Below are 27406 nucleotides of genomic sequence, written 5' to 3'. Positions count from 1 at the left end.
AATATTTAATAGTTTAATTAAGGTACTTATATTTGGTTAGACTTCAAAATATTATTTTCCATATGCTTTTAATTTGGACCTTGCAAATAATTAGTTTATTTTTATGGATTTTTGTCCATTTTGTTTTATCATTTTTGTCCAAAGACAAGGCTCCTGAAATTATAGGACTTGGGAATGCTGGATTCTGTAATATTCGAAAATATAATTGTATGACAGTGAGAGTGTTTGGTCAAGGCTTCAAAGAATTACCTTCAACTAAATGTGAAGTTACTAAACTGCAGGTATGTTAATTATAGTGTTGAAGGACAATTAAGTTTATGAGTTATTCAGATTAATTTTTTCTTGGATTAATTTGGTCTATCAGTTAACAACATAATCCCAAAGGATGTCAAATCCACAGAGAGCTCAATAAGAATATGGTTACATTGCTTAACCTTAAAGTTTCTTTCCTATTCATTAACCATATTAAAATATTTTCTATAATTTTTATTGCAGTATTGGCTCATATTCCAGTCATAATAAGAAATTAAAGTAATATTAAGCTTGATATGTAAGCTTCTGCATTTATTAAAATGTAAAACCACAACAAACAGAGATCATTTTTGCCCAAGACAAATCTGTATGACTTAGGGGATGTAGAGATATGAACAATTCCCTTTTACCAAACAAAAAGTGAAGATTAATTGCGCTCATCCTTTATATTTCCCTTACTATGGATTTCAAAATAAAAATAGTGTTTTTCTTTCTTGGGGCTACAAACGACAGACGTAATCACTCAGTTTGAACATTGGTATATCAAGCTATATCTTATTTTGATGATTATTTATCATCAATCATTGGTCTTCCTTTTCTTTATTCAAGTGGGTTTTTATTTTAAGGAAAGCCCTTTGAAAACACTGGGGTAAGCTGAAAACTTAAAACAGAAAATCACATTTTAGCATTCTTTATACTTTTTCTCTAAATTGCTAAAGCTAAATGTGATCCTGGGATTGAGAATTTAAGGAGGAAATAACTTTTGTGTCTGTCTTTTTCAAAGAATTATACAAGAAAAATATTCTTATTTCAGGATTTTTTGAGTAGAGCTTTTCTAAATGAGCCATGAAATATTTTAATCCCAATGAAAAAATAAGACACACAATGGAAAATGGAATGTATGCATAATTTTATTCACTTCAGTATTCCTCAAGAGACTAGACATTATAATGTTTGTGGCAGAATAAATCAAATGACATCAGAGTACAATTAAGTTATTTGCCAAAAAGTTTTATAGGTTTGTATTCTCTTGGAAAGTACATTTTGTACTTACTTTCAGATGTATTATTTGCTGTGATATTTATTCTCATATGACTTTTTTCTAAATATCTGACAAATAAAGATCACACTATGAAATTTTCTAACACACTATACAGAACTAGAGAAAGAAAATATATATGTTCACTAGCCAGCGCCAAACTTACTTATATTTTTGCACCCTGTTCAGGATGTTTATTTCATTTGTAATACCATTCAGTTTATTTTTGAATATTTGTATTCCGCTTTAAATTTCCTCCACAGTTTAGTTGATTTTAGTTATTTATTTATTTGGAAAGTAAGCAAAAAAATCATGGTTCTGGGAGTTGCTGCCGTACGGAAGATACACACAGAAAAATATCACTGTCTTTTCGTCTATACTGCTCTGTCCATTACCCTTTCTTTCCATTCCATTCCCATCTATCCCTGGAGGTATCCACTCTCATTATTTTCTGGTTTGTCCTTACTGCATTTCTTTTGCACAAAGGAACAGATGAATCCCTTCTTTTATTACATGAAAGGTAGCATATTATGGCTGCTCTTTTCTACTTTTGCAATAATAATTTTACACGTTTTTATCTGGAGATCCAAGCACCCAATCCTTTCTTTCACTCTCTGCTTCTCCGAAAAGCAGCCAGAACTTTACAGAATCCAGTTTTTAAATACTTGTAAGATTAAATTCAAGTAGCTTTCCTAGAAATGAATGGTCCTTTGTGATCCAGCTCCTGTCTATTTTTGTAACCTTGAACTGCCTGCATACACTATACTAAAATCTCATGCTGTCTCATGCATCCCTCCCTTTTCACTTGCTACTCCCTCCAGCCTCACTGAAGTGTAGTCTCTCCAGTTCTGCTCCAGGTGTCCAAACAGCAGTCTCCTCTTCTACTTTCAGGGAGAAAAGCCTCCCTTGACGGTGGATAGACACAATGGATTCTTTCTCTTTCACTGAACTTGACTTGAATCTTGGTTATAGCAGTATTAAAATTGTTTTGTCTGTCCTTTCCTCTGTGATCTTTCTTCATCAGGAAATTCTCAGCACATGTAGGTACTCTCAAAATATTGATGAATGCAAAGTAAATATAACTCCGTTTATTCCTTATTTGGGGTTGGCTTCTCCAAACAGGAGGGGAAATGATTTCTGGACTTGGCTGGAATCTTGTTTCAATACACAAAACCCTGTATCCATCTAGGTGTCCTTATCATGACTGCTCTGAGACACTGTTGTCAGTCACCCTCCGCTAGAGGGAAACCACTGATCTGTTTGGCCAGACTATACATACCACCCTCAAACATGGAGATTTGTACTGTGGCCTACTCCTTCAGTCCTCAGATCTTAAGATACTTCCCGCTAGCCACAGATGAGCATGTTCTTACCTTCCTTTCCTTCTCCTGCAGACTCACAATATTGAAGCATCAACATGGTCCTTGACCATTTCTGAGCAATTGAAAACATTATACAGTTATAAACTTAAAAGAAAAATCTAAGTCAAAATGTTGGCAATAAAATATATCCTTTTAGCTTTCTATGTAGTTACCAGTACCTAGAAAATTCTTCTGGCTTTTCCTCTTTAGATCATTTTAATACTAAATACATTTTAATACTAAATGTATTTAGTACATTTAGTAATTTAATACATTTAATACCAATACATTTTAATACTAAAAAATTATACTTTAAGTGTAGATTAAATATGATATGCCACTGAGTTATTAAATAGAGTAAACCAGTTAGAATTTAGTTTCAAGTTATATAGATTCATTTGAATTACCTTAATCAAAAATAGGATTTATTATTAAGGTAGTGTGTTTTTCACAAAATCAGGGTAAGAATGTAATTGCTGAATTCTCAGGAACAACTTGAATTTGGGACTTGAACACCACGAAGACTCAGTATATCTGAATGTGTGTGTGTGTGTGTGTGTGTGTGTGTGTGTGTGCGTGTGTGTGTGCGTGTGTATCTGTGTGTCTCAGTTCTGCTTTTCTCTGTGCGCTTCACTTTTCCCTTTTACTATATACTAGCCTCCTACACATAGTGAAAAATACAGCCACCCACATCTCCATTACTTTTTATCTTGCACGTGAAGCTACCAGTATCCCCAGTATCCCCTCTGGTATAAAGTTGAAACTGGGGGCCCAGTATCCCCTCTGGTATAAAGTTGAAACATTCCAAATAATCAAAGCATTGACTCAGCTTAGATACACCCCCAGAGCAATCAAGCATAGCCAGGAAGATGGGTCATGTAAAAACATGAGAAGGTCCTGGGAACCATATGGATGGAGGACCGAAAGAGCAATTTCAAGTAAAAGTAGAAGTTTAAGAACTTTTGCAGAAGAAATGAGAGAGTTTCTGGGCAGAAAATCAAACCACTGTGTGTCAGCTACGTAGTCAAATGTGTTTCCTCTTGCTACAAAACTCATTACTTGGCGATTCATTATACATGACCAATATTGATAACTTCTTTGATTTACACCTATAAGAAATGCATAAGGCATTAGAACCAGTTTACGTCTAATTAAGGTATATATGGTTTTCATTATTCTGGATAAAATTCACTATTGATGTCAGTTTTATTACTTCATTCATAATATATTCCATTATACCAGCCATGCATTTTTTAAGATTTATATTTTGATTATATGTAGTTTATTAGCAAGGAATTTCCATAATTAAACAGAAGTTAATTGCTTTCTTATTATGCCTTTAGTATAAAAGCAGTAAATGGGTCCTTGGAAAAGCTGTCTACACGCATATTGTTTTTCAAAATAGCAGAACTATTGATTGTCAGCTGCCCCCTGATGTTCAGCAGTCTGATACCTTAGATCTGATGGGTGAGAAGCCAATTGCGAAGTGGCAGTTAAAGGTAAAAAAGAAAAGATAGTCTCATATTTATTAATAAAGTAAATATTTATGTATTAAAATTTCATAATGAATTTATGAAGCCACATTTAGAACAAATTATCTTATTATAAAACTACATCTTACAGGTATCTAATGATGGTTACAGGTTCAGTAATCCCAAAATAATGATCATCTATGATGGGGCTTGTCAACTTTGCGGTCTCTATGGAAAAGACTCATGTACTATAAAGGTAAGCAGTTTTTCACTTATTTTCACATTTACATGGTAAGTATTTTCATTTCCCATGCTTTAATATTGGTATATTAAAGGCATATTAGTTTTTTTCACCTTCATATCAGAAATACTAATAGAGAAAAGCCTTCCTCAACTTTATATGAGGTTAACTGAAATTGTTACTCTGCCAGTAGCTCTTGATGAAATGGCAAGGAGATTTCTACCTCTAATGTTTTCAATTGGCTGGTTATTTATTTCTTAAAAAAAAAAAATTGAAAGGGGAGGTTCAGATTGAATTTTAACTCCTACTACATTTTTTTAAAAAAGTGATAAAGATTTTCCAGTTAGATGTCTCTCTGCTCGTGCCTAATCTTCTTTGTGGCAAATGACGTGCATTTTGATGGAGCTTGTAAAATGTGTAAGGCTACCACTTTTATAGGGAGTTGTGTGTGTGTGTGTGTGTGTGTGTGTGTGTGTGTGGCAAATAAATTCATTGAACCATGCAATTATCTACTTAAGAGATTACAGAACACCCCAGCCTGAGCTGCATCCTCACAGCCACACCCTCTTAATCTTTGTGCAGTCTGTTGGGTTTATCACCATATCTTTCTCATATGCCAGTTGCTGACTTAATACATACCATGGAAGTAATATTACTTGGCTATTCAAAATTGAGAAGCATATCAAATAATATTTATGTAGATAAAAATGAAAAGTATCATTATTTTGGATTTTAAATCTTTTTTTTTCCCTTGAGATTAACAATTAGATCATGTCAGTAAAAAGTTTCTGGGGTTTTTAAATTACTTTCTTAATTTTTTTAATGTTTTATTTAGTTTTTGAGGGAGAGAGAGAAAGAGAAAGAGAGACAGAGCACAAGCAGGGGAGGGACAGAAAGAGATGGAGACACAGAATCTGAAGCAGGCTCCAGGATCTGAGCTGCTAGCACAAAGCCCAATGCGGGATTCGAACTCAAACCACAAGATGACCTGAGCTGAATTCAGATGCTCAACAGACTGAGCCACCCAAGTGCCCCAGAAGTTTCTGTTTTTACAAAGTTGTTTGATTTTTATTTTCCCCTAAATATTCTGTTTCTACATGTCTTACAGTAAGTACTTTTAAAACTTTGTAATTCAAAATTGTTTTACATTGTTGCGACTGTTCTATTCTTATTTTTGTGCAGTGTTCCAAGTGACATCAAAGGAGATTACATTAAATGGGCAAAGCTTATATATGCTGAACAAAATTTGGTCTTCTTCCCAGGTTGAAAATTATTGCTACATTTAAAATTATTTTTTTGCAGATCAGCCTCTCTTTCCACTATTTTGTATAAGGATATCCATTGTCAAGTGTGGATCATTATGCCAAGGTTCTGGTTCAGTTTTGCTCTGTTCAGAGGACATAATGGGATCCTAGAGGAAGGGAAAATAGCTATAACCGAATGTGTTTCTGTAAGATGAGCAAGGGGAAAAATTGTTTCATTTCTTTATAAATAGAGCACTTCCAGCCTGACTTAGCAGTAAGAAAGACCAGAAGAAAAGACAGACTGTCTTCCATGTTATTTATGAGCTAAAATTCTACACAGAGATACAGCTATATGTATTTTCTTATTCCTTCCCTATTGATCAGTTCCACGGGCAATTACACAAAAAGGAAATGATTTGTTTTCTAACACACATTTATGATTAGGACACATGAAAAAATGTTTCCTAATCAAAACAGACTTATAACATGCTTACCCTGGAATGATCAACATATATGATGCTATCTTTCTATGTACATTTTTTCCTAAACACTAACTATAACGATATCCTAATTGCTTTCCTCTTTTTAAAACTTCCATTAGGAAAATGTTTGCATTATCGATGGGCTCTGCTACATTGAAGGAGATAAAAATCCTACCAGCCCTTGTTTGATTTGTAGACCAAAAATTTCAAAATTTACTTGGTCATTTTTAGAAAGTAAGTTATTCTTCATTAATACAAATATTTCCTCTACAAGATAATTTTTAAGTGATTTTTAAGACACGAGTTACATAAATGTGTTTAAGATGAACACTGTGCTTTATTTAGCATTTTCCTAACTGCATGATTTACTTTGCTTGAACGTAGTATAAGATGACATGTTATTTTATGTAATTTCCCTGATTATACTATAATAGGGTATGGGATTTTCCTTTCAGTATTTGATCCTGAAAGCAAATGTGAATTATTAATGGAAGAAATCAGAATCATTAATTCAGCTACACACAGTTTGTACAAGTCATACGGCTACCAACAGAATGGCCACTATGTAAACACATAAAACGTCCATCAGTGAAGGTTGGTGGGTTTAATGGAAAGAAGACATTACTTTGAGACCAAAACCAAAGCTCTATATCCTGCTCTTAGCCTTCTTTTCTGTTTTGTGACAAGGCATTTAGCTATTTAAATTCCAAAGGCTATGCATTCATCACCTGTTAAATGAGATTATCTGGATTCAATAATCTATTAAGTGCCTTCCAGCCCTACCATTCTGGGACCTCATGAGTATAATAGTGGGTACAGATAACGTCTGGATACTTTGTTCCACCCCAAAAAAACACCCCAAATCATAGTTATGTGTCGTATAACATCTTCACTTTGTTTTTTTTTTCCAATATATGAACTTTATTGTCAAATTGGTTTCCATACAACACCCAGTGCTCATCCCAAAAGGTGCCCTCCTCAATACCCATCACCCACCCACCCCTCCCTTCCACCCCCCATCAACCCTCAGTTTGTTCTCAGTTTTTAAGAGTCTCTTATGCTTTGGCTCTCTCCCACTCTAACCTCCTTTTTTTTTTTCCCCTTCCCCTTCCCCATGGGTTTCTGTTAAGTTTCTCAGGATCCACATAAGAGTGAAACCATATGGTATCTGTCTTTCTCTGTATGGCTTATTTCACTTAGCATCACACTCTCCAGTTCCATCCACATTGCTACAAAGGGCCATATTTCATTCTTTCTCATTGCCACATAGTACTCCATTGTGTATATAAACCACAATTTCTTTATCCATTCATCAGTTGATGGACATTTAGGCTCTTTCCATAATTTGGCTATTGTTGAGAGCGCTGCTATAAACATTGGGGTACAAGTGCCCCTATGCATCAGTACTCTGTATCCCTTGGGTAAATTCCTAGCAGTGCTATTGCTGGGTCATAGGGTAGGTCTATTTTTAATTTTTTGAGGAACCTCCACACTGTTTTCCAGAGTGGCTGCACCAGTTTGCATTCCCACCAACAGTGCAAGAGGGTTCCCGTTTCTCCACATCCTCTCCAGCATCTATAGTCTCCTGATTTGTTCATTTTGGCCACTCTGACTGGCGTGAGGTGATATCTGAGTGTGGTTTTGATTTGTATTTCCCTGATGAGGAGCGACGTTGAGCATCTTTTCATGTGCCTGTTGGCCATCCGGATGTCTTCTTTAGAGAAGTGTCTATTCATGTTTTCTGCCCATTTCTTCACTGGGTTATTTGTTTTTCGGGTGTGGAGTTTGGTGAGCTCTCTATAGATTTTGGATACTAGCCCTTTGTCCGATATGTCATTTGCAAATATCTTTTCCCATTCCGTTGGTTGCCTTTTAGTTGTGTTGGTTGTTTCCTTTGCTGTGCAGAAGCTTTTTATCTTCATAAGGTCCCAGTAGTTCATTTTTGCTTTTAATTCCCTTGCCTTTGGGGATGTGTCAAGTAAGAGATTGCTACGGCTGAGGTCAGAGAGGTCTTTTCCTTCTCTCCTCTAGGGTTTTGATGGTTTCCTGTCTCACATTCAGGTCCTTTATCCATTTTGAGTTTATTTTTATGAATGGTGTGAGAAAGTGGTCTAGTTTCAATCTTCTGCATGTTGCTGTCCAGTTCTCCCAGCACCATTTGTTAAAGAGACTGTCTTTTTTCCATTGGATATTCTTTCCTGCTTTGTCAAAGATGAGTTGGCCATACTTTTGTGGGTCTAGTTGTGGGGTTTCTATTCTATTCCATTGGCCTATGTGTCGGTTTTTGTTCCAATACCATGCTGTCTTGATGATGACAGCTTTGTAGTAGAGGCTAAAGTCTGGGATTGTGATGCCTCCTGCTTTGGTCTTCTTCTTCAAAATTACTTTGGCTATTCGGGGACTCTTGTGGTTCCATATGAATTTTAGGATTGCTTGTTCTAGTTTCAAGAAGAATGCCGGTGCAATTTTGATTGGGATTGCATTGAATGTGTAGATAGCTTTGGGTAGTATTGACATTTTGACAATATTTATTCTTCCAATCCATGAGCATGGAATGTTTTTCCATTTCTTTATAGCTTCTTCAATTTCCTTCATAAGCTTTCTATAGTTTTCAGCATACGGATCTTTTACATCTTTGGTTAGATTTATTCCTAGGTATTTTATGCTTCTTGGTGCAATTGTGAATGGGATCAGTTTCTTTATTTGTCTTTCTGTTGCTTCATTGTTAGTGTATAAGAATGCAACTGATTTCTGTACATTGATTTTGTATCCTGCAACTTTGCTAAATTCATGTATCAGTTCTAGCAGACTTCTGGTGGAGTCTCTCGGATTTTCCATGTATAATATCATGACATCTGCAAAAAGCGAAAGCTTAACTTCATCTTTGCCAATTTTGATGCCTTTGATTTCCTTTTGTTGTCTGATTGCTGACGCTAGAACTTCCAGCACTATGTTAAACAACAGCAGTGAGAGTGGGCATCCCTGTCGTGTTCCTGATCTCAGGGAAAAGCTCTCAGTTTTTCCCCGTTGAGGATGATGTGAGCTGTGGGCTTTTCATAAATGGCTTTTATGATCTTTAAGTATGTTCCTTCTATCCCGGCTTTCTCTAGGGTTTTATTAAGAAAGGGTGCTGAATTTTGTCAAAGGCCTTTTCTGCATTGATTGACAGCATCATATGGTTCTTATCTTTTCTTTTATTAATGTGATGTATCACATTGATTGATTTGCGAATGTTGAACCAGCCCTGCATCCCAGGAATGAATCCCACTTGATCATGGTGAATGATTCTTTTTATATGCTGTTGAATTCGATTTGCTAGTATCTTTTTGAGAATTTTTGCATCCATATTCATCAGGGATATTGGCCTGTAGTTCTCTTTTTTTTACTGGGTCTCTGGTTTAGGAATCAAAGTAATACTGGCTTCATAGAATGAGTCTGGAAGTTTTCCTTCCCTTTCTATTTTTTGGAACAGCTTGAGAAGTAGGTATTATCTCTGCTTTAAACATCTGGTAGAACTCCTCTGGGAAGCCATCTGGTCCTGGACTCTTATTTGTTGGGAGATTTTTGATGACCGATTCAATTTCTTCGCTGGTTATGGGTCTGTTCAAGCTTTCTATTTCCTCCTGATTGAGTTTTGGAAGAGTGTAGGTGTTTAGGAATTTGTCCATTTCTTCCAGATTGTCCAGTTTGTTGGCATATAATTTTTCATAGTATTCCCTGATAATTGTTTGTATCTCTGAGGGATTGGTTGTAATAATTCCATTTTCATTCATGATTTTATCTATTTGGGTCATCTCCCTTTTCTTTTTGAGAAGCCTGGCTAGAGGTTTGTCAATTTTGTTTATTTTTTCAAAAAACCAACTCTTGGTTTCGTTGATCTGCTCTACAGTTTTTTTAGATTCTATATTGTTTATTTCTGCTCTGATCTTTATTATTTCTCTTCTTCTGCTGGGTTTGGGGTGTCTTTGCTGTTCTGCTTCTATTTCCTTTAGGTGTGCTGTTAGATTTTGTATTTGGGATTTTTCTTGTTTCTTGAGATAGGCCTGGATTGCAATGTATTTTCCTCTCAGGACTGCCTTCACTGCATCCCAAAGCGTTTGGATTGTTGTATTTTCATTTTCATTTGTTTCCATATATTTTTTAATTTCTTCTCTAATTGCCTGGTTGACCCACTCATTCGTTAGTAGGGTGTTCTTTAACCTCCATGCTTTTGGAGGTTTTCCAGATGTTTTACTGTGGTTGATTTCAAGCTTCATAGCATTGTGGTCTGAAAGTATGCATGGTATGATTTTAATTCTTGTATACCTATGAAGGGCTGTTTTGTGACCCAGTATGTGATCTATCTTGGAGAATGTTCCATGTGCACTCGAGAAGAAAGTATATTCTGTTGCTTTGGGATGCAGAGTTCTAAATATATCTGTCAAGTCCATCTGATCCAATGTCTCATTCAGGGCCCTTGTTTCTTTATTGACCGTGTGTCTAGATGATCTATCCATTTCTGTAAGTGGAGTGTTAAGGTCCCCTGCAATTACCACATTCTTATCAATAAGGTTGCTTATGTTTGTGAGTAATTGTTTTATATATTTGGGGGCTCCCGTATTTGGCGCGTAGACATTTATAATTGTTAGCTCTTCCTGATGGGTAGACCCTGTGATTATTATATAATGCCCTTCTTCATCTCTTGTTACAGCCATTAATTTAAAGTCTAGTTTGTCTGATATAAGTATGGCTACTCCAGCTTTCTTTTGACTTCCAGTGACATGATAAATAGTTCTCCATCCCCTCACTCTCAATCTGAAGGTGTCCTCAGGTCTAAAATGAGTCTCTTGTAGACAGCAAATAGATGGGTCTTGTTTTTTTATCCATTCTGATACCCTATGTCTTTTGGTTGGCACATTTAGTCCATTTACGTTCAGTGTTATTATAGAAAGATAAGGGTTTAGAGTCATTGTGATGTCCGTAGGTTTCATGCTTGTAGTGATGTCTCTGATACTTTGTCTCACAGGATCCCCCTTAGGATCTCTTGTAGGGCTGGTTTAGTGGTGACGAATTCCTTCAGTTTTTGTTTGTTTGGGAAGACCTTTATCTCTCCTTCTATTCTAAATGACAGACTTTCTAGATAAAGGATTCTCGGCTGCATATTTTTTTCTGTTCATCACATTGAAGATCTCCTGCCATTCCTTTCTGGCCTGTAATGTCTTCACTTTCTTAACTACAGCTATACATAATTCCATATAATTGTTTCTTCCTTCTCTTCCTCATCCCAAAGACCAAGCAGGCATTATAAAATACAAAATATAATTACTCCCTCCTCCTATCCCCATGTAATTTTAGCTAAGGAATCATAAAACCTTGTATTTATACAGTGCTTTGTAACATCACTATATATATTATTGTGTATACAAATTTCATTACTGTATTAGACCATTTTTCAGATAATTTATTGTTCAGGTGCAAGACTCATGGGGTGTTATGGGAAGACAGTACAAATTTGGAGAAGAATTAAGTGCAAAAGATAAGGGAAACACAATATAACTTCTGAATTGGTGTGTATGTTTTTAATGGCTTGAGTATGACTGACTCATAATAGATTTACAATGTTCAAGGATTTAAGGAGGCTGGAAAAATCATCTATCCCAATTTCTCATATTGAGGGGTGAGGAAATGAAAACCAGTAAATTGTATAAAGATATATGATGGCAGAATGGGAGCCAGAACCACATTCTCTTGGCATCAGTGCTTTGTCGATGCAAGCAGAAAGTGTTTGTGCCCAGTGTGATGAAAAAGCCTATACCTTCCATGTGTTAAGCCAAGGAAGGGGGACATTTTTTAATATGACAATATAAAAAAAGTGTTTTAAAGCATTACTTGAGTGCAAAGGGAGCTTTCTCTGTCCTCTGAAATAACCATCGTTCCATTATGTGAGCTTGGCGGTGGGAAATGCCTCTGAGGAGCAGAGGATGGCTGTGACTTATATGGCTTCCAGTTCCTACTGGAGAGGCAGGTACAGTGAGGAAAATAAGGTCGGGTGGGGGGGGGGTAGTTAAATGAACAATCCAGTCATGGAGAGTGAAGGGGAAATAAAAGGAGGTGTTGAGGGGAGTGTAAAGCTGAAAAGGGTAGAGGATGAAGAAGAGAGAGTGAGAGAGCAAGCAATGAGTTGGTCAACACCAAGAAATAATTTCAGACAGAAAAGTAGATGCATCCAGTCTGGGAAATGCAGATATGTTTATATATTTTATGCCTTGTTCAAAGTGCTGTTATACCCTTGTAGCAAAGTTTGAAGTCTTGCACCTGTCAGTTACTTTTACATTTTCTAAGAATACAATTGAATTTATTCAGAATATAAAAAGAAAAGAAAAGAGAAAAGAAAAGAAAGGAAAAGAAAAGAAAAGAAAAAAAAAAAGAAAAGAAAAGAAAAAAAAAAGAAAAAGAACCAGCATAGGTAATGGAAGTTTTAGGGGAGTTTGAAATTCATCAAAATGTTTCAGTCTGAGGTCTTTGCATCATACTTTACTTTCCCTTTTCTTTTTTCTTTATACGCAAGTACAGAGTAATTGTTTTCTCTTTGACAGACAACCAACCCCCACTGATTCAAATGCCACAAGACAAATTAGAGACATTTTTCGGGGAGAACTTTGTGTTCCAGTTCACAGCTGTCGATCCTGAAGGCTCTGACATCCATTTTGCCTTGGACTCGGGTCCCGAGGGAGCAAATGTTTCTTCTACGGGACTTCTTATGTGGAAAGCAGAGTCCCAAACTCCACAGCAATTCACTCTACTTTTTACTGATGACTGCAATGCTGAAACTAGGCTCACGATTATGGTAATATTTTTAATTACGTAAATGCCACTGAATTAATTAACAGTATCAGTAACTATTTGAAACTTAAAATAGAATTCTTCATGAAGAGGAACTAAATTATTCAACATTTTGTGGAAAATTAAACTGCCAAAATGCTATTTTTGTCAGAATTTAAAATCTTCGGTAGAGTCTCAAGTCCAGAGCACAGATCTATGTGACGAATTCCTAGACCATTTGCTCCTGTACTTAAGTTTACTTAAGTAAAGAATGCATTCATGCCTACCTGTCTGAAATATCTATGATAAACCTAAGATTGAGAATTATACCCTTTCCTTCAAGTGAAGTCATTTTTTTATTGGCTATTCTTTTGATATTATCAGTCACAAGCTATTAATACTGTTTTTGTGCCCTGTATTCACTTGAAATTTGGGACACACTCCCAGAGAAGTAATGGTATGAAGGGCAATTGTGTATTATGTCATGCTAACCAGATAATTCAAATGACTGTTTACTCTCTATAGTCTGGGATAAGTCATGTGACTAACTGCTTTGCACCTGAAGGATTTTTTTCCCGTTGTTCCACTTGCATCATAGAAATTGATTATCTTGTAACATTTTACGTTTTTTTAAATGTTTTATTTATTTTTGAGAGAGAGGGAGACAGAGTATGAGCAGGGGAGGGGCAGAGAGAGAGGGAGACAGAATCCACGAAGCAGGCTCCGGGCTCTGAGCTGTCAGCACAGAGCCCGACACAGGGCCCAAACCCATGAACCACGAGATCATGACCTGAGCTGAAGTTGGACACTTAACGGACCGAGCCACCCAGGCACCTGTATCTTGTAACATTTTAAAAAATTATCCATAGCATTTATATTTTGACTATGCTCTTGAAAGTTGGCCAGGTTACCTTATTAAACTATATTTTAAAATACTCTTTTACATTAAATATATATATATATATTTTTTTTTTTTCTTTTCAAAACTTGTGATCTGGTCCTACTTCCAACTAAATGTACATGCCTAACACAATTTCTAAGGCATAAACTGAAGATTATTTTACTGAAGAATAAAGCATTCACTTTTTGTTTCTTTTGGAGGTGACTGTGAAGTCTTGTGATTGCTTGAATGGTGGATCATGTGTGTCAGATATTAAATTTCCTCCAGGAAGTGAAGTGCACCTGTGTGTCTGCTTGCCTGGCTTTCAGGGCAGTCTTTGTGAAGTGGACGTCACCAAGTGCCAATCAAACCCCTGTGGCCTTGGCAGATGTATTAGTGGTTTTCACAGTTATTCTTGCGTGTGTCCGCCTGAACTCAAAGGTAAGTTTTGGTTCTTCATGAACGAAATTAGTATGTGAACAAATTAGAAAGGAAAGTTCTTTGGCTTTCCAAGTAATATACAGGTTATTCAAGCATGTGTATGGTCCTAAAGATTTTAATATATGTTTTAAAATCTAGTAAAAGTCATCACAAATACATTAGCTACTCATATCCTTCTATTATTGTACATTGCTTACATATACTCTTACAATTTTGCCAATTTTTTATAACTTTAATGGCAATATTCTATGTCTGTATTGTACTTTGCAGGTTCTTAAACATTTCTGTCTATATTTGCTAGGTAGAAATATATTTAAATGTATTACTATTGAAATATAATATGGAAAAATCAAGAAATTTGCCATGAGAAATATAAACATTATCATTTAAGAAAACTTGATAATTCATTAACTTAAAAAGATCATGATACAATGTTAAAGCGAAATGAAAGGAAATATTAGCATGTTTGCTAACTTGTTAATTATCCTGAAAAATTTTATTCTAGAAACCTCAAATAAATATATGAATGACTTATAATTTCCCAAGGCTTTTTAAGAGTCATACCAATATTTCCTCTAATTTAAACAGATATAAATGTTAAGTAAATATGCAGTTACTGAGCTTATATTTTACTTGAAGGCATCTACTTTAACATTATAATTGAACTAAGCAAGACATTTATTATTTTCTTCAGCATTTTAAAATAAAAATTTTATCAGTTGGGACTGTTGTGCTACAGACTTCATTTGAAACAATTCGTGTTGAGTGCTTCATGGATCTTACTGTAATGGGAGCAACCATCATAAATGACTGAATATATTCATTCAACTAAGATTTTAAACATTTCAAAGAACACTTCATCTCAAAAAACTTTATTGAGGACATACTGACTTTCCTCACATGCTGTAAAATTTTCATGGGTTTTCACAGCTAATGCAGTCATCGCACTGAATAAGCTGTCCTTAAGCTAATTAAGCAATCATTCTACTAACTTTTTTTTAAAAAAATCACTGAGTTTTTTTTAACAAAGTGAGAATTGCTGCTATGATATGGTAATTTTTTGCCTTAGAGTACCAAGGGCCTTCTGTCGTCTTTTTTATAAGGAAAATCTTATGCACTTGAAGGGTCTTATTTAATGTTAAATAGAATCTAATTAATGACTTAAAAAAATTTTTTTTAACGTTTTATTTTATGTTTGAGAGAGACAGAGTGTGAGAGGGGGGAGGAACAGAGAGAGGGAGACAAAGAATCCAGAGCAGGCTCTGTGCTGAGCTGTCAGCACAGAACCCGATGTAGGGCTTGAACTCACAAACCACGAGATCATGACCAGAGCCAAAGTGGGATGCTCAACTGACTGAGCCACCCAGGTGCCCCTCTAATTGGTGACTTTATATATACATTCCTCTTAATGTATGACAGTTTTTCTGGAGTTTATGTAAAAGAAGTAAATATACTTTAAGTAAAGTAGAAGTAAAGTACTTTAAGTAAAAGAAATAAAATAAGGAACACTTGATGGGATATACAGTGTTTTTCAAAATAAATAAATTGAACTCTCAATCTGTATTTTGTTTAGGTAAAAATTGCCAGGAAGATGTTGATGAGTGTCAATCCAGACCTTGCTTTCCAGGAGCAGAGTGCTTCAATACCTTTGGCTCCTATCATTGCGGTTCATGTCCAAAAGGATTTTATGGTGATGGAAAGATATGTCATGGTAAAAGTCCCTATTTTCTGCCATGAAATATTTGTTGCTACATTTACTTAATCAAAATCACTCAGTTCTATTACCTCTTTTGCTCATGTGTTCATTCAGTATGTATTCACTAAGTGTCATGCATTAAGCTGGGTGCAGAGGATGCAAAAATAGGTAAAACATGTCCTCTGACCTAATAGGTTTGAGTGTAATACCAGTATGACATGTAATCACATAGTTTCATATGGTGTTCTGTGTCTTTCATGAGAAGTGTCTGTAGAGAATAATAGGAATACTACACAGAGAATCTACCTACACAGTCTACCTAGAGGGATAATGAAAAGTTTTAAAAAGCGAGTGTCATTACAGCTAAATCTGATGTATCCAATCAAGAGAAAGAAAGGCTTTCTAGGCAGAAGAAACATCATGAACAAAGGTGGAGAGATATGTAACATCACAGCACACTTGGCCACTATAAATAATTCAATGTGCTTAAAATATAGAGGGTAAGAGGAACTGCTATAAGAAATGAAGCTAGAGAACTAGCCAGTGGCCAGATCACTGAGAAACTATGAGAAATTTAATAAGATTTATATCGGAGAAGTCTACTCGAGCATAATGGTGGATGGACCACTTATGGGTAAGAAACTATGCAAGCCTGAAGGTGGGAAGAAAAGCTAAGAGAATATTACAAATAAATAGGAAAGATGTAGGGCACCTGGGTGGCTCAGTCAGTTGAGCATCTGACTCTTGATTTTGCCTTGGATCACAATCCCAGAGTCCTGGGATCATGCCCCACATTGGGCTCTGCGCTGAGTGTGGAGACTGCTTGGGATTCTTAATCTCTGTCTATCTATCCGTCTCTCTCTCTCTCTCTCTCTCTCTCTCTCTCTCTGCTCCTCTTCTCCCCCACCAAAAGAAAAAAGAAAAAAAAATAGGAAAGATGGGAAGATACTCTGACTTTGGGTGAGGAGGTCATGGTTGAAAGAAACACCAAAGAAGCAAGCTGATTGTCCACGGTCAATGATTGGGATTAGCATGGTGAGGTAAAGAGTTACTAAATTCCAAAAGCTCAAGTTTACATGAATGAGTATGTAGAATTGGCATTCATTTTACTATGCGGTGAATTGTGTGGCCTCAGAATTCATAGGTTGTGTTCTAAACCCCCCACTGTGGCTGTATTTGGAGTAAGGAATTAATTGAGGTCATAATGAGGTCAAAAGGGAGGATTAGGATCTGATAGCATTAGTATCCTCATAAGAGGAGACACCAGAGAGCTTATTCTCTCTCTCTCTCTCTCTCTCTTTCTCTCTCTCTCTCTCTCTGCCCTATGAGGACACAGGGAAAAAGTGACTGTCTGGGAGCCAGGGAGAGAGCTCTCACCAAGAACTGAATGGCCCTTAACCTTGATCTTGAACTTGCTACCTGCAGAATAGTAAGAAAATAAATTCCTGTTGTTTAGGACATCCAGTCTATGGTATTTTGTAATGGCAGCCTCAGCTGAGTTAAGACACACACATGAAGAAGAAGTGATTTGCAAGGGGAAAGATAATGAGTTCAGTATGGATACATAGAGATTGAGAAGACTATGGAATATCCAAGTGGAGTTTAGGAGGGAGGATTAAGTTAAAGATACAGGTCTTAGGGTCATCAGTCATGGATGAAATTGCCCAAAGATAACACTAAGAGAAAGAAGGACAAAAAATTGGTGGATATCAACATTTTAAAAGCTTAAAAGAGAAAAGCAAATTATAGAAGACAGTATGAAAGAACTATATTTTGGTATCATTAAGTGAAGAAGACGCCATTTTTTTCCACATAATTTTTTCTTTATTTTCTTTATTTTCTTTTTTTTCAAAATTTTATTTAAATTCTAATTAGTTAACATACAGTGCAATATTCATTTCAGCAGTAGAATTCAGTGATTCATCACTTAACATACAACATCCAGTACTCATCATAACAAATGCCTTCCTTATACCCATCACCCATCTAGCCTATACTCCACCCACATCCCTCCATCCACCCTCAGTTTGTTCTCTATCTTTAAGAGTCTCTTATGGTTTGTTTCCCTCTCTCTTTATTCTTTTCTTCCCCACTCGCATATTTTCATCTGTTTTTTTCTTAAATTCCATTTATGAGTGAAATCATATGGTATTTATCTTTTTCTGAGTTATCTCGCTTAGCATAACATACTCTAGCTCCATCCATGTTGTTGCAAATGGCAATATTTTATTCGTTTTGATGGCTGTGTAATATTCCAGTGTGTGTGTGTGTGTGTGTGTGTTTATACACCACATCTACTTTATCCATTCATCAGTTGATGGACATTTGGGCTCTTTCCATAGTTTGGCTATTGTTGACAATGCTTCTGTGAACCTTGGGGTGCATGTACCCCCTTTGAATCTGTATGTTTGTATCCTTTGGGTAAATACCTAGTAATGCAATTGCTGGATCATAGGGTAGTTCTACTTTTAACTTTTTTACTAACCTCCACTCTGTTTTCTAGAGTGGCTGCACCAGTGAATAAGACCCCATTTTGATGAAAAACATATATTAGTGATGTAATGTTACTTTGTGCTTCAGATGAAGGGGGGACTATCTAGCCCTGGAGCTAACAGACTTGAGGAGCATAGTGCTGGATGGTAAGGGGAATTCATTAGTAACTCAGCCACTCACATTTCCCCCTCAATATCCAGTTCCAAATACTCAACCATATCACACCCTTCACTCCATACACTAAAGTTATCTAACATCTGCCTTTTGCAAACAAAGACTCATTCCCTGAATAAAACCTGTATCAAATGGAATTTAAGAGGAAAGCAAGTTGAACCAAATCCCATTATACATGAGTGACTATTAAGTTTCTTAACTCTGTCAGAAGCATTTGTGTATTTTAGGAAGATGCTTGTTAATACAAAATATTTCTTTTATTGTTGGTATTGTTTACTTAGTTTTATAGCAGGCAACAGAGTCACTGACCATTAAAGTAAATGCAGCACAGTTCTTATTCTTGAGGTTGCTAACGAGAAGAGGAAGGAGACACATAAAAACCAATAGCGTGAAGGACAAAGCTCTGTGGGAGAACACAGATAGATGAAATTGGGTGGGTGGGTGGGTGGGTGAGTGTGGTACTATAGGAACATCTGTTAGTCAGATCAGGCTGCCATAACAGAATAGCACAGGCAGGGTGACATCAACAACAGAAATTTGTTTCCTCAGTGTTCTGGAGGCTGGAAATTCAAGATCAGGTTGGTTTCTGACTTCTCTCCTTGGCTGAGATATGGCCACCTTCTCACTGTGTCCTCACATGTGCAATGCCCCTTGTGGCTCCTGCTCTTCTTAAAAGGACACCAGTCCTAGTGGATTAGGGCCCCATTCATGACTTCATTTAAGCTTAATTACCTCCTTTAAGGTAATATAGTCACATTTAGAGTTAGGGCTTTAACATAAATAAATTTGGGGGTACACAATTCAATCCATAATCCAAGGATTTGCTGAAGAGGTGAAATTTAAGGTAGTTCTGTAATCTAATTTGCTAAGAGTTTAATCCAGGTGACTTTTTTTTTTTTTTTGAGAGAGAGACAGAGAAAGAGGGAGAGCTCAAAGAGGGGAGGGGGCAGACAAAGAGAGAGAGAGAGAGAGAGAGAGAGAGAGAATCTTAAGCAGGCTCCACACTCAACACAGAGCCTTATGTGGGACTTCGGATAATGACCTGAGCAGAAATCAAGAGTTGGATGTTCAACCAACTGAACTACCCAGGTGCTCCCCCCAAGTGACATTTTTATCATATGTTCTCATTCACAGTGTTTCAGTTTTACAATAGTTTGATCTGTTTTTCACACATACATTTACAGTTGAAACACAGCTTTTACACCAATCTACGACACATATTGTGGTTCTTACAAGTTCTGATGAAAGTGAAACTAAGGAAGAGAATGATAAAAATGTCATGCAGAGAGAGAGGCATGTTAAGTCAACAAGCAGAAATGCCTCTAGTAAGTAATGGTCTTAGTTAAAAGCTAATGACAAGTAATATCTACCATTCATTTTCCAGAACACTAACATTATTTATTTCAGGAATTTTTTTTTATAAAGATCACCTAAGATTATATAATGTGGTTTACAAATCATTCTTTTTCTTGCTAATCCATTGATTTCTTTGGTTTATATTCTAGAAAAATGATTCATGTTGTATAATGAACAAATGATATTTAAGGTGATCTCAGAGAAGCTTATGGTTGGAAGTGACCATTTTAAAGTTACATTTTATAACTCCCTGGTCGTCCAACATCTGCTCAAACTCTAAAAATAATAAGAAGCTCATTATTTCATACAGCCTTTCCTTTTCCATTCTGCTGTCTTTATAAGTCTTGTTCTATTTGATTAATATTCTGATTGTCTTTATAAAGGCCTTACAGATTTTACATTAGCTTTCTTTATGCCTTTGCCTTATGTAACATTAGCTATTCATCTTGTGAGATATCATTGCACTTGTTTATTTTGCAGAATATCATAGTAGATTACTGCACCATAGGAAAGCTGTCTTGATTTTAATTTATTCATACATCCAATTGCCTTACTAAACACTCATATTACGCTATTTTTATAGTTGGGTCTCTTTATTGGTTTTATAAATAGAAATACGTCTTGCCAATTTGTCTCTTCCTCTTTCTCATTATAATAGTATTTACAAGTTAGCCTGTATTTACAACATATCAGCTCTAGACAAATATTATTTATATATTATTCAGTCCTTTCAATAGCTGTAGACAGTAACTGTTCTTATTTCCATTTTGCGGAAGTTACTAATCTGTACAGAGCCATAGATGGGTTATCTGTTCAGGCTGATAGACGTTGTAAAAGAAGAGAGATTTGAACCTGAGCAGTCTGACTATAGAGTCTCAGTTCTCAAACTTGGGTCCTCATTGTAATGGCTGGGACCTCCAGTGCAAAGTGTTTAGGCAGGGAATTATTTCTTAATGGTTTTAATGGAAATTCTTTTCATGTTTCACCATTAAGTATGATACCACAGTAGATTTCTGCTAGAAATCCTTCATCCAGTTGAAGAATTTTCCTTTTATTTGTTGATTTCTCAGAATTCTCTTTAGTTTTAAATTAGAAGTAGTTTTTAAATTTTATCAGTTTTTCAGCATTTATTACTTGCTGCAGTTTCTGTTAATGTTTCCTTAGGCTAACTTTTTTAGAATGTTTTCAACAGAAAATGGTATCAAATCATTTTTTAACATTATTTTACACTGCATTCTTTATTATGTAATGTAATCATATAATTATGTAATATAATTCAATTAGTAGAGATACAAGTTTATTTATCCTGATGTAGTAATCTGTAACCACACTGCTGCATTTGATTTGCTAGTATTTCATTAAATGCTTATGTATTTTAATAAGTAATATTGACTCAACGATTATGCCACTTCATCAAATGTTTTTAAAACTTTCATCTCTTTCTCTGCATTGCAAGAGTTTTGTAAAACAGTCTTTCCTTGATTATTTGGTAATTTTTTTTCCATTAGATCATCCTTCCTGGCATCATTTTTGGGGGCGACTTTGGATTATTTTTTTCCTTTCATGGTAATTTTTCTATCAACTCCTCTATTTTTTCTTCCACCAGTTTAATCATTTATATTTTGCAAAAAAAAAAAAATGTGTTTATCTCATCAAGATCTCAGACTTCTTAGTTTAAATTATACATAGTATGTTTGTGTAAGTTAAATTTTTCTGGGGCACCTGAGTGGCTCAGTTAGTTTAGCATCTAACTCTTGATCTCAGCTCAGGTCTTAATCTCAGGGTCGTGAGTTCAAGCCCCACATTGGACTCCATGCTGGGCATGAAGTCTACTAACATAAAGTAAATAAGTAAAATATAATAAAAATTTTCTTCAGATTATCATTATAAGTTGCTCACATGTCCATTATTGACAACACTATGCTTTCTTTGCTGTGAGCCTCAGTGTATGAAGTGGTCAATAATGTTTGTTGGCTATTTCTAACTCTTAAATAAAATTATTATTTATTGTTCTTTAACTTTTATAATGTTTAATATTCTATGTTCCTTGTGTATCCAAAAAGATTACAAATCCCTTGAAGGCAGGGACTGTATGATGACTTCTTATTACCACATTGCTCCTAGTGTAATGGTATATATGCACCAGACATTATGTGAAGGAATGAATTACTTAATGTTAAATATAGTGGGAAGGGCAGAACATTAATAAATGTTACTTACATTTCCTTTTCTTTTTTGGTTGTTAGGTATAAAATTTCTGCCACCATCAACAAATCATTCACTGATTGGTGTGAACTTTACCCACGGTCCTGCTACTGTCAAAAAGTTCTTGGACACAACCAGTGACATCTCACGCTTCTCATTAAAATCAGTTACCTCTCAGATGAATAATTCAGAGAAAGTTATTTCCCATCAGATATCAGGTTTTGAACATGCGGATCATACTATCACTACAAATCTCAGTCTGGAGGAACTGGTAGTTTCTGTGAAACACCCAAGTTCCTTAAGCATCAACCCAAACAGTTCCCATGGTAAAGCAAAGGATGTTATACAGAGTACCATCCAAACAGAGGCAGGAGGGCATAATTCTCAAATCAACAGGTCTGCCCAAGGTTACATGCAATTTAAGGATGAGTTTACATCATCAGTTACTAGAGCCATCACTGTTTTGCCGGAAAAGCCTGGATGGACCAAAATATCAACTTGTGCTGAATCGCCTTGTTTTCTTGGTGTTTCCTGTGTGCCAACCGCAGATGGTCATTTCCGATGTGGACGATGCCCCTTTGGATATTACGGAGATGGTATCAATTGCAGAGGTAGTATGAAAATTCTTTAGAAGATAGAAAGAAAACTAATTAGTTCACATTTAAGTAATTAAGAAGAGATTCTTTTTTATGTATTAATTTCTATTTACTCCATTTATTTCACCAATTTCTATTTATTTATTTATTTATTGTTTGTGTATCCCCTCTTCACATTTCAAAAAAATTAACATGGGTGTTCCTGCATTATTTTTAGAAAGAACGTTTCTATTATATAGTACTATAAACTATATAATATAGTATAAATATGTTTTTGGGTATATACTGTGTTCCAAGTTCTATAGAAACATTCTGTATCAATAATGTCATATAATCCATAAAGACTCCATGTATTGAGTGTTATTTTTCCCATCATCCAGATGAGAACACAGAGCCTTAGAGGGCTAACTGACTTTCCTAGCATTAAGCAGCTAAAGAGATAAAATAAGGATGTGAATAACATTGTTGTCTGGGTTCTTTTCATCTCACAGTGGGCATTTAGCACTTTAAATTACTAATTCTGGCATATTTGCTTATTTGCATAAACTATGTTTCTCTGTATTTCTTCCAGCTCTTGAGGAAAAAACAAGTTGGGCATCACTTTAATTTTGAAAGGAGCGTTTACTTCTTTTCACAATTATCAGTATTGTTTTCCTAGATGCAACTCAAATTTTTAGCTTTAACACTGTTGAAGCTATTTTGTGTTGTTATTTTGTTATTACTGTTTTGTGTTGCTTGTGTTTTGATTTGTTTGAGACCAACTTAAGCAATAGAGCTGTTGGGATATTCCCTTGTTGTCGGTATTACTGAGAGGTACGTTGTTTGTTTGTTTGTTTGTTTGTAGGAATAGTGATAATAATGACTTTCAGGACTTATATGTTCATAATATAAAACTCCATATTAACAACCACATACTTTTTGGTCACCTCAGAAAAACAGTATGCCTAATAGTTAGAATATATCAAGCACTTCAAGAAGCTTAAGGAATACAAACCTGTAAACTTAAGATGTGATCCTAGTATCTTGCTCTTTGAAATTCTGATTATTTCTGACATTTACCAGCATTTATCTGATCAGTATCTGGAACTTTATTGACCTCTGTGAAAAGACTGGAATCCCATGTCTGGTTAGCAGCCATCTTCAACATCAGTTCTCGCAAAGGGAGTAATTACCACCTATGACACTTACTTCTGACCATATTAATCATGTTCTTCAGTCATTCTAATAGTAAACAAATATAAGGGGGAAAATAACTTTATGCATAAATTCATGGTTATTGCTTTAATAAGCAGCGTCAAAATTTTCAAATTTCAGAGATTTTTACTTTTCTTACAAGTAAGTCTATGGGCAACATGTATCAACAATTCATCCTTTTTCCTTTGATTTTTGCAGCCATTTGTAGACACCCATGTGGGAAAAGCAGGGAGTGTGTTGCCCCAAACATATGCAAATGTAAACCTGGTTATGCTGGCTCTAACTGCCAAACTGGTAGGTATAAAACTTGTTAGTTTGCATAATGAATTTAATTGATAATTGATATTTCTAAAACCTGAGCTTTATTTTATACAGCTCTGTGTCATCCTGATTGCAAAAACCACGGAAAATGTATTAAGCCTAACATTTGTGAATGTCCCCCAGGGCGTGCTGGAGCAACCTGTGATGAAGGTGATAATTCAAATTAAAAATCAAATAATAGAGCCAAGATAAAACTTTTTTAAAGCTTTTTTAAAAAGATAATTCCGTTTTACTGTGTCTTTACTGATATATATTCATTAATGTTGGGGAGGATGTCTAAGCTTTTTAATGTTTTCTAAAAATAATTTATTTGAAGATTTTAAAAACTTCAATTTCATTAGAAATCCAAAGAGTAATAGCTTATTTGTCCTTGGTAAAATTGTCTTCAGAAATATCTTGGATATTTGGTTTTAAGGTGCCATATCCCTACATATATTTTAGCTTCAAGTAAAGGACACCTGATTATTGAATGACTTGTCAAACATGACTCCAAGAAAGTGCTAAATACCAAATAATTAGAAGATATTAGGTAGTAAAAAGAATCCTAAAAAGTGATTTTTAAAAACATGTCTATAGGCACATAATTTTATTACTTTGGTTGAAATCTTAAGAGGGGAGTTTATTAAATGACATTTTTTAATTTTAAAGAAACACATTTGTTATTTTTAATATTTTAAAGAATATACTTTGATAGACAGTGCAAATAATTATTAATAATCTAAGAACCACACTAAATACTTCCATGGCAAGGCAAGGTACAAAATAACAAATTAAAGTAAATCCAGAGTGAACTAATAGAAACACGTAATATCGATGACATAGGAAAATAATTATGGAAATATAGAAGTATTCTATTTTTAGGGGAGGAGTTTGTGTCTCACTTTGCAGAAGAAACCTAACATGGTATATTTCCATTCAGTTAACCAACAGTTTTATAAACCAAAACATGATGATGATTTGTTGGTGTTTTGAGAGTATCAACTTGTATAGCCAATCCCACAGAACTAAATTTCATAGTAAAAGTAAGCCGAGTTTATTATAAATTGCTTTTACAACACAGTTTATTGTGGCTATGATTCATAAATATAAACAGACATATTCTTAATTAGGATCTGACTTAATAACATAATTTTTGTCTGTAGAACATTGTAGTCCACCTTGTCAACATGGTGGCACCTGCTTGGCTGGAAATCTCTGCTCTTGTCCTTATGGTTTTGTAGGACCAAGGTGTGAAACAAGTAAGCAAAACTCTCTTGCAGCCTAATGTAATGAAACTGCTCCTTTTAATAGTTGATGCCTTTAATACTAAGATAAACCCAAACACTAAAATATATACATTCCTGGGGCACCTGGGTGGCTCAGTCGATTAAGCATTCTACTTCAGCTCAGGTCATGATCTTGTAGTTCATGAGTTCGAGCCTCGTGTCAGGCTCTGTGCTGACAGCTCAGAGCCTGGAGCCTGCTTCGGATTCTGTGTCTCCCTCTTTCTCTGCCCCTCCACCACTCACGTTCTGTCTCTCTCAAAAATAAACAAACATTAAAAAACGAACAAACATACATTCATGATTTATTATGACAGTTGTTATTCTGTATGCCACTGGGAACATTGGATTCCAGTACTAAGATAAAGAAGTTTGTTTTTGTAAACAACTCTCTCCTTACCCTATCCATGACCATTTCTTTGAGATAATAAGAATTCCAGTTTGTTGATTTGCCTATAAGTTTATCTTGTTTATTTATATCTAAAACTATTTTCATTAGTAACTAATAATTTTCTTAAATAACCAACTCTTATTTACCATTCAGCTCAATGATTTTCTTCTTCCCCCAACTCTGTTACCAAAAAGTAACTGAATGAGACAATTGGAGACCATTTAAAGCCAAAGAATAGGTTATTTTTATTTTTCTCTCTGAATTTATTCATTAGAGGATATGATTGGCAGTTATGAGCTACCTAGATAATACCCAATAACATGACCAATTCCAAGCCTAATTTAGCTTGCTTTTATTTTTATTCTGTGATCTTAGTGATTTGTAACAGGCACTGTGAAAATGGAGGTGAATGTCTTACACCAGATATTTGCCAGTGCAAGCCTGGCTGGTCGGGACCTACTTGTGGTACAGGTAAAATCAGGATTTTTTTCAATGAATAAGTCAGTTAAAAAAAAATGTTAAATGCACCAATGTCCTAAACCAGCACCCAAAAGCATTAAACTAATCTGACAAGATTAGTATGAAGTTTTAATAAAAGTATCTTTTATTTTTATTCTTTTTCTTCCTGTATCAGGCCATAGAGTATATTTCAGCTTTAGTGTTATCTAGCCCAACCAGTACTTCTTTTTTTGTTTTTTATGCCTTTATATTCTCATCATCCACTTGCCTTGTAATGGAGAGAAATAAATATGTGTTACATCTCAATCTTCAATCTCTTTCAAGTTTTTTTTTTATCACAACACAGACATTCTGTTTCAAGAAACATTCAAGCAGTTGAGTTAAACGACACCATCACTCTATTCCATTTCTTTATCAGAGTATCAGGCTTAATTTTTTGCCAGCAATGTTTGCAGTCATCTGTGTTTAATTTAATCCATTGTGATCTAATGACTTTTCTCAACATAAGTTTAACTTAATGTTTATAGCTTGCGAACTATGTGTGAAGCATGATCCAAGGGGAAACAAAGATCAATTTGATTTTTGCTTTGACTTCAAGTAGCATGTCATTAGTAAAGAAGACACAGGATACAATAATTTTAAATGACTGTGGTACAAGTTGGATTATAATAAGTAATGTAATTAATGCACAGTTCCTTGGAAGCAGAGAAGACAGAAATTCATTCTGGCAAGTGCAGTTTGGAAGAAGATAGTATTGAGGTAGACTTTGGAGAATGGGTAAAGTCTGTGTTGGAAAATGGAACTAGGGGTGCCTCTCAAAGGGGAACAAAGGTAAAGACGCTAAGCAGAATGCTTTTGAGTGTGCTAGGACTTGAGCACAGTGTTCCTATTTGAATTGAGATGGAGGCCTAAAGAAGTGTATTTGAGTGGATTACAGACTGTCCAGTTAGTGCTGCTGAAATGTCTTCTAATTTCCCATCATTGTTTTCAGCTTGCAGAGGGCATTCTGAATTCTAATCATAACCTCCATATTCTTAGCTTGGTAT

The 27406-nt window shown here is 35.3% G+C and overlaps 1 protein-coding gene across 5 annotated transcripts in view; it reads left to right on the top strand.

The window, feature by feature from the left end:
- Positions 1–27406, top strand: part of VWDE (von Willebrand factor D and EGF domains) — a 104741-nt gene that overhangs the window by 65313 nt on the left and 12022 nt on the right. For all 5 annotated transcript variants that reach the window (XM_045494944.1, XM_045494940.1, XM_045494943.1 and 2 more), the window contains 13 exons: positions 145–281; positions 3996–4151; positions 4276–4380; positions 6211–6325; positions 12667–12917; positions 13994–14213; positions 15787–15924; positions 19761–19901; positions 22179–22748; positions 24126–24221; positions 24303–24398; positions 25391–25486; positions 26277–26372. In XM_045494944.1, the coding sequence (XP_045350900.1) occupies positions 145–281; positions 3996–4151; positions 4276–4380; positions 6211–6325; positions 12667–12917; positions 13994–14213; positions 15787–15924; positions 19761–19901; positions 22179–22748; positions 24126–24221; positions 24303–24398; positions 25391–25486; positions 26277–26372 (2217 nt within the window). The remainder of the gene's footprint in view (positions 1–144; positions 282–3995; positions 4152–4275; positions 4381–6210; positions 6326–12666; positions 12918–13993; positions 14214–15786; positions 15925–19760; positions 19902–22178; positions 22749–24125; positions 24222–24302; positions 24399–25390; positions 25487–26276; positions 26373–27406) is intronic.

The sequence above is a fragment of the Leopardus geoffroyi genome, chromosome A2 (assembly GCF_018350155.1).
Source record: "Leopardus geoffroyi isolate Oge1 chromosome A2, O.geoffroyi_Oge1_pat1.0, whole genome shotgun sequence".
NCBI classification, from domain to species: domain Eukaryota; kingdom Metazoa; phylum Chordata; class Mammalia; order Carnivora; family Felidae; genus Leopardus; species Leopardus geoffroyi.
Note: the sequence above shows the minus strand (reverse complement) of the source record. Positions and strands in the feature narration are given on the sequence as shown.